Source organism: Harpegnathos saltator, unplaced genomic scaffold (assembly GCF_003227715.2).
Source record: "Harpegnathos saltator strain DR-91 unplaced genomic scaffold, Hsal_v8.6 scaffold91, whole genome shotgun sequence".
Taxonomy (NCBI): Eukaryota; Metazoa; Arthropoda; class Insecta; order Hymenoptera; family Formicidae; genus Harpegnathos; species Harpegnathos saltator.
In genome coordinates this window covers 747,767-753,605 of record NW_020230719.1, presented here as the reverse complement: position 1 = coordinate 753,605, position 5,839 = coordinate 747,767, and the positions used below count along the sequence as shown (strand labels likewise).

The 5,839-nt window shown below is 63.3% G+C and overlaps 3 protein-coding genes across 3 annotated transcripts in view; 1 reads left to right on the top strand and 2 right to left on the bottom strand.

Moving 5' to 3' along the window:
• Positions 1 to 1,407: 1,407 nt before the first annotated feature.
• LOC112590578 (uncharacterized) lies at positions 1,408 to 2,457 on the bottom strand. The gene is made up of 3 exons (XM_025307586.1): positions 2,090 to 2,457; positions 1,672 to 2,010; positions 1,408 to 1,453 (listed from the first exon to the last, which is right to left on the bottom strand). The coding sequence occupies exons 1-3, from the start codon at positions 2,455 to 2,457 to the stop codon at positions 1,408 to 1,410; spliced, it is 753 nt and encodes a 250-aa protein (XP_025163371.1).
• Positions 2,458 to 2,767: 310 nt separating this feature from the next.
• LOC112590577 (uncharacterized) lies at positions 2,768 to 5,235 on the bottom strand. Its single transcript, XM_025307585.1, has 5 exons — positions 4,887 to 5,235; positions 4,016 to 4,835; positions 3,629 to 3,750; positions 3,133 to 3,519; positions 2,768 to 2,940 (listed from the first exon to the last, which is right to left on the bottom strand). The coding sequence occupies exons 1-5, from the start codon at positions 5,233 to 5,235 to the stop codon at positions 2,768 to 2,770; spliced, it is 1,851 nt and encodes a 616-aa protein (XP_025163370.1).
• Positions 5,236 to 5,611: 376 nt separating this feature from the next.
• The window catches only part of LOC112590576 (uncharacterized), a 12,157-nt gene continuing 11,929 nt past the window's right edge, over positions 5,612 to 5,839 (top strand). The window contains exon 1 of the mRNA XM_025307584.1: positions 5,612 to 5,772. Within this exon, the coding sequence (XP_025163369.1) occupies positions 5,612 to 5,772 (161 nt within the window). The remainder of the gene's footprint in view (positions 5,773 to 5,839) is intronic.

Sequence of the window (5,839 nt, the reverse complement as noted above, 5' to 3'; positions counted from 1 at the left end):
GAGGGCGAGGGGGGATTACACCCCTCCCTCCGACGACCCTCCCCCACGCGTCCGCATGCGGGCCCGAGGCGGTCGAAGAGGCGATCCTCGGTTGTCCGAAGATCGTTGCTCCTCCTCGGCCGGCGCCACCTCGGACCCGCTCCCTAAACCTGGGGAGTCCCGTCCCCTCCGCCATCTCCTGGGACGGTCGGAGGGGCGGCGCTCCCACTCGGCGGCCTCCTTCTGGGACATGATGTCCTTGCAGAAGGAGGCCGCCTCCCCCCACACTACTTCGCTCCCACACATGGCGCGAATCATGCGCGGGAGCGAGAGGGCCTCCACCCTACACCCCACCGCCCGGGCCAGGACTCGGCGCCGCTGGTCCCATGCGAGGCACGAGACCAACGTGTGTTGCACCGAGTCCACTCGCTCCGGGCAGTGGTGGCACCCGGTGGTGGGTTCCCTTCTTGATCCTGTGCATGTACTTCCCGAAACATCCGTGTCCGGTCAGCACCTGCACCTGCACCAGCCCGCGTCCCCTCCTGCCCATCATTTCTGATAGGCAGGGGCGAACAGCCTCGGCCGTCCAGCGCCCGAACCCTCGTGGGTCCGCCAATTCGGCGGACCACTTGTCGAGGGTCCGGGCACAGGCTTGGGCCTTTAGGGCCCTCAGATCCCTGACCGATAGTCCCTCCTCCCTCCCGCGGAGCTCCTTTGCTCGCTAATATAAGAGAAATCTCTCTTCGGCGAGGAGCTCCACTGGGGGGAAGCCGGCCGGGGTAGTCGCCGCCAGATACGAAACAGTGACGTACCCCCGGATCGCCCTCATGACCACCGGCCACATCGCCTGACGAATCAGGTTCTTGTTGCGGCCGGTGGCCAGTAGTCGTGGCGCCCAGATGGGCGCCCCGTAGAGGGCGACCGAGTGCACGACACCGACGTAGAGGCGGCGAGCCCGCCATCCCGGGCCCCCAGGGTTCGCATCAAGTCGGCCAGAGCCGTGCTCATCTTACGAACGCGGGGGGCCAGGTGCCTGAAATGGGCCCCAAAGTCCCAATGGCTGTCCAACGTCAGGCCCAGATACTTGATCGTATGCCCGACGCGGACACGGACACCATCCACCAGGACCCGGGCCTTTCGTGGCCTCCCATCACCCCGACGGCGATGGAACAGCATCGCCTGGGTCTTTTGGGGGGCCATTTTCAGCCCGAGGTCTCTGATGGTGCCCACCACCGAGCTGAGTGCCGTCTCTGCACGGAGGCGAGCCTCCCCCCAATTCTCCCCCTCGGCGAGCACCAACGTATCGTCTGCGTAGCAGACTACGTGGGCGCCGAGGGGAAGGGGAGAGCGCAGCACCCGGTCGAACGTGATGTTCCATAGCAGGGGGCCCAGTACGGACCCCTGCGGAACACCGCGCTCCATTCGGCGCTAGCCTTGGACCCCGCCTCTCCCGGAGTAGGCGAGGTCCCTGTCCCTGAAATAGGCCGACAGGATGCGCCGGAGATAGACAGGCACCCCGTGGTATTCGAGGGCCCGTTCAATATCCGGCCAAGGCAGGGTGTTGAACGCGTTAGTGATGTCGAGAGACACCGCCCGAGCAACACCCTGCCCCCTTCCTCCACAGCGGCACGGGCCAGGTCCCGGACGCGCTGGACGGCATCCAGCGTAGAGCGTCCGGGCCTGAACCCGTACTGGTTGCTGTGGAGGTCCGACCCTTCCAGGGACACGTGCTGCACGAGGTGGTCGGCAATGATGCGCTCGAGCATCTTGTCCGCCTCGTCCAGCAGGCATATCGGCCTGAAGGCTGGCGCCCCACCGGGCGTCTTGCTCTCCTTAGGGAGGAGGACCAACTTGGCCCTCCTCCACTCATGAAGGAAGACTCCCTCCTTGAGGCATTTCTCCAGAACGTCCCGCGTGGCTGCGGACAGGTTCCCTTCGCCAAGGGTGAGGGCCCAGGCGCGGCCAGGAATACCGTCGGGGCCCGGGCTTTGCCCTTTGCCCCGAGCCTCTTCCTGGCCCTGGCGAACTCCTCTAGTGAAACCCCCAGGTCCTCATTCCAGTCCTCGTCCCGTAATTCCGGGACGGGGAGCCGGGGAGGGCCCCCCTCCACCTCGGGAAGAGGGTGTCGAGGCGCCCCTCGAGGTCCTGGGGGTCCATCGACTCCGTCGGAGTGGACGTCCATGGACGTATCTTTCCGACCGTCCGTTTGTATGGGCGCTCCCACGGGTCTTCGTCTAGGGAGTCCACCAGTCGTTCCCAGGCCTTCTCCTTGGCTTCCTTGATGGCGACCTTCAGAGCTTCCCTTTTATTAAGGTAGTCCCGTTTTGTCCCCGCGACATCCCCCTCCTTATCGCGCCGGCACTGGTATACAGCCTTCTGGCTCGGACGCATGAGTCGCGGATCTCCGCAATCTCCTGCGTCCACCAGTATGCCGCCCGGCGCTTTCGGGGGTGGGACCGGGGCATCGCGACGTCGCATGCCGACGCCACAATTCCCACTACCTCCCTCGCCAGTTCCTGGGGAGGGAGGGGGTCCCGTTCAACTGGCTCTCTTCCGAGATGCCAGGTGGCCGCGAGGACGGCCGCCTGGAACCTATCCACGTCTAATCGACCGAGGGCCCATCGTTTGGGGAGGGGAAAGTCCCCCTCCCCAGGGTGGCGGGCCAGCACCCGGTGAGGGGTGGAGAGTGGGAGAAACCACATCACATATCTATGATCAGACAGTGATTCCCTCTCCTCCTCCACCACCCACTCCCGGAAGTTCCGGGCAGCCGAGGGGGAGGCCCATGTCAGGTCAATAACTGACTCGCCTCCCCCCGGCCGCACACAGGTGCTGATGACCCCGTGTTCATGAGCACGAGGCCCAATCCCGCCGCCCAATCGGCCACGACATTGCCCCGAGGGTCCCGCTGCCGGAGACTACAGCCCCATTCTTCCCAGTGGGCGTTAAAGTCCCCGGCAACTACGACAGGTCGGGAGTGGCACTTACATACCACGTCCCCGATCCTGTCTAGGACCCTGTCAATGCGGGCAAGTTTGCCGCGGCCCTGTTTGTTCCTGTGGTGGGGGAGATACACCCCCACCACAGTGACGGGCCCGCAGTCAATCACCACATACGAGTCCCCCCTCTTCCTGATCGAACAGGGGGGGGAACCTGCTGCGGGACAGGCCACAACGGCCGCCAAGCCGCACTTGCTACCCAGCCAGTTGGGGTTACCAACCGGGATGAAGTGCGGTTCGGTGACCACCCCCAGCCCGGCGCCCAGTTCCGCAAGCCTGTGTATCCACAGGTCTTGGGCCCGGGCGCCGCGGCCAAGGTTGGCTTGGGAGACTCGGAGGGAGTCTGGAGGATGCGTGAAAGCCAGGCCTTCACGCCTCCTCCAGACGCTCCTCCTCCGCTCCCTCGAAGACGCCGCCTCAGCCTCCCCAGAGGGAGCGTCAGCCGTTGTGGCCTCCAGGACTGATGCCTCCGCAAAGACTGCTAATTCTATTGCCTCCTCCGAGGCTGTGTGGGGGGTCCCTACCTGTGTTCCCTCCAGCTCTAGGGAGTAAGAGGGGAGGGTGCACATTGAGGAAGCCAGGGATGGCGCGTCCTCTGACTTCCCATCTACGGTCGTTGGGGGTGGAGCTTTCGCATCCACCCACCTCACCTGATCCTCCCGGGATGGCGACGAGCTCCACGTCAAGGTCCCCTCCTCTCCAGACTCCGCCGTTGGTATCGCCGCCTCCATCGCCCCGTGTTTCCTTTTTTCTCGCCGGGGCTTCACCTCCTCTGGAACGTTCATGGCGACGGGGTCCAGGACGCGGTCAAGCACCGCCTCCGCCGTCGTTGGATTCTCCTCCCTCGTTGGGGGGGAGGTCTGCCCATTCTCTCCCCTATCTCCTGATTCCTTCTCAGTGGAGGAGGTTGACCCGTCCTTAGCGTTGGCTGGGGGGGGCGGCCCCAGTTGCCCCCCGTCTGTTCCGGGTCTGGTCTCCATTTTCCTCCTTTGCCTCCTCTCCTTCCCAGTGAGGGGGCGGCAGGAAGGACCGCCGACCTTGTGGTCGGCTTTCCTTCCCAGTCCCGCGCGACAGGGCAGTGGGCCGCTACCGCCTCGCATTCTTTGGCGTGGTGGCCGGGGTTACCGCAACGATAACAGGCATCGCTGCGGTCGACGGCGTTCCCGCACCGCCCACGCATGTGGCCCTGCTCCAAGCATTTGAAGCAGAACTCGGCGCCGGCGGGCAGCACCATCACCCCGACGCGGGTCCAGCCAATCCGGACCCGCCCCGTCGCGGCTGCCTTACTGGCTGCCGCGAGCGGGCACCGCACCACTGTTGAGGCCAGTCCTCTTTGGGTGAGGTTGTACCTGCCCACGGAAACTTCCGCGGGCAGACATCCCCCAGCCTTGGCCATTGCAGCCGCCACCTCTTCTGCCCCGACCGTCGCGTCCAGGTCAGTGATACGCACAGATGCGATCTTCACCAGCCTTTGGACGCGATAGTCGGGGCACTTCTCCGCCGCCAACTTGCCGAGCTCCTCGGCAAGTCGGTCGGCGGAGGGCCCTGAGCCGAGGCCAAGCACCTCGATTAGCAGGGCACCCGTTCGGGCCGCGCGAATTCGCAAGACCCCCGGGATTCCCAGCTCCTCCGGATTGATCCGGCGCCTGGCTTCGGTCATAAAATCTTTGTAAGACCCCTCAGGGCATGTTATGGTGACGGCCGCTGACTTAGGCGGCTTTGGCACCACTCCCACCACTTTTGGCCCTCCCCATCTGGGACCGGAGGCCTGTTGTCGAGGAGCCGCTTCTTTCCTCTTCAGCTCCTGTTTCGCCTTGTTCTTTTCCCCCCTTCCGATCACCTTGCTCCATGTCTCTCCTGGAACAGAGATAGGTTGAGATACGGTCGGAGGGAGAGAGGGAGGGAGACCTCTCTCCTCCCGCCTCTGGCCTGGTGTTCGGCCAACCCCTTTCTCCTTCTTCGGTTTGCCCTCGCCTTGGGGCTTCTTCTCCTTGTTAGGGAGCTCCATCCTTCTTGAGGGAGGACCTTCCTCCTTTCTGGCTGCCTGGAGCTTCTCCTGGGCCCGCCTCCTTTTCTTATTGGCGGCCTTCCTCTTCTTTTTCTCCCTCTTCTTCTCCGCCTCCGTCCTCTTGTTTCCTATTGGAGCTGGGTTCTGGCTTGCTCCCATTTTTCTTTCCTCGGTCGGATCGGCTAGCGCCTTCCCTTCCGTAGGAATCGGAGCAGAGGGGGGACAGAGGATCTGTACGAGATTCTCCATTTTGGGAACCCACGAACCTCTGTCTTCCTGCACCCTTTGCCTACATTCCAGGAAGTATTCTATCCCCCTGGATAGCGCCTTGTAGGCCTCCTCCCCTTCCGGTCCTCAAATTGAGCTTGGCCAGGTCTTCGTCGAGTTCTTTTCTGATTCCTCCTATCGGAGGTCTCAAAACCGGTGGGGGGGCATCCAGCGGCATAGTGTCGTCGTTACGACGGGATCACACCATTGGAGCCTCCCTTGAAAACCTCTTCCGAGGAGCTAGAGGAGCTTTCTACAATTGGTCTCCTCTGCACCTTCCTTTTCTTCTTCTTAGAAGGCCCTTATGTATTGAACGAGCATTGACACCTCCGAGGGCCGTTATACAACCCTTCTGGCGATGGGCTTGCAGCCTACGGTGAGGAGGAGAGCCAGCGGCGCAGCAAACAGGAAGGCTGAGGAGATGAGGGAAGAACTGAGATTCTCAGGACTCGATAACCGAAGCCTGGAGGAAAAGCTTGCAGCCAAAGAGATCGAGGACAGTCCGGCACCGGCGCCCGAGTTAAATGTCCGGACTTATGCTCAGGTGGCTAGAAGTGGAGCTTCATCACTGAAGGAGAGCCCGACG

What these genes read in the sequence shown, in the direction of transcription:
- LOC112590578 (XM_025307586.1), bottom strand. Translation starts at nt 2,457, where the DNA reads ATGCGACGTCGCGATGCCCCGGTCCCACCCCCGAAAGCGCCGGGCGGC. An exon ending in CTCGACACCCTCTTCCCGAG is followed by an intron (nt 2,011 to 2,089) that starts GTGGAGGGGGGC and finishes GGGTTTCACTAG; the next exon opens with AGGAGTTCGCCAGGGCCAGG. An exon ending in TCGGACCTCCACAGCAACCA is followed by an intron (nt 1,454 to 1,671) that starts GTACGGGTTCAG and finishes GGCCTATTTCAG; the next exon opens with GGACAGGGACCTCGCCTACT.
- LOC112590577 (XM_025307585.1), bottom strand. Translation starts at nt 5,235, where the DNA reads ATGGAGAATCTCGTACAGATCCTCTGTCCCCCCTCTGCTCCGATTCCT. An exon ending in GAAGGAAAGCCGACCACAAG is followed by an intron (nt 3,751 to 4,015) that starts GTCGGCGGTCCT and finishes TGAACGTTCCAG; the next exon opens with AGGAGGTGAAGCCCCGGCGA. An exon ending in CGCCATCCCGGGAGGATCAG is followed by an intron (nt 3,520 to 3,628) that starts GTGAGGTGGGTG and finishes CTTACTCCCTAG; the next exon opens with AGCTGGAGGGAACACAGGTA.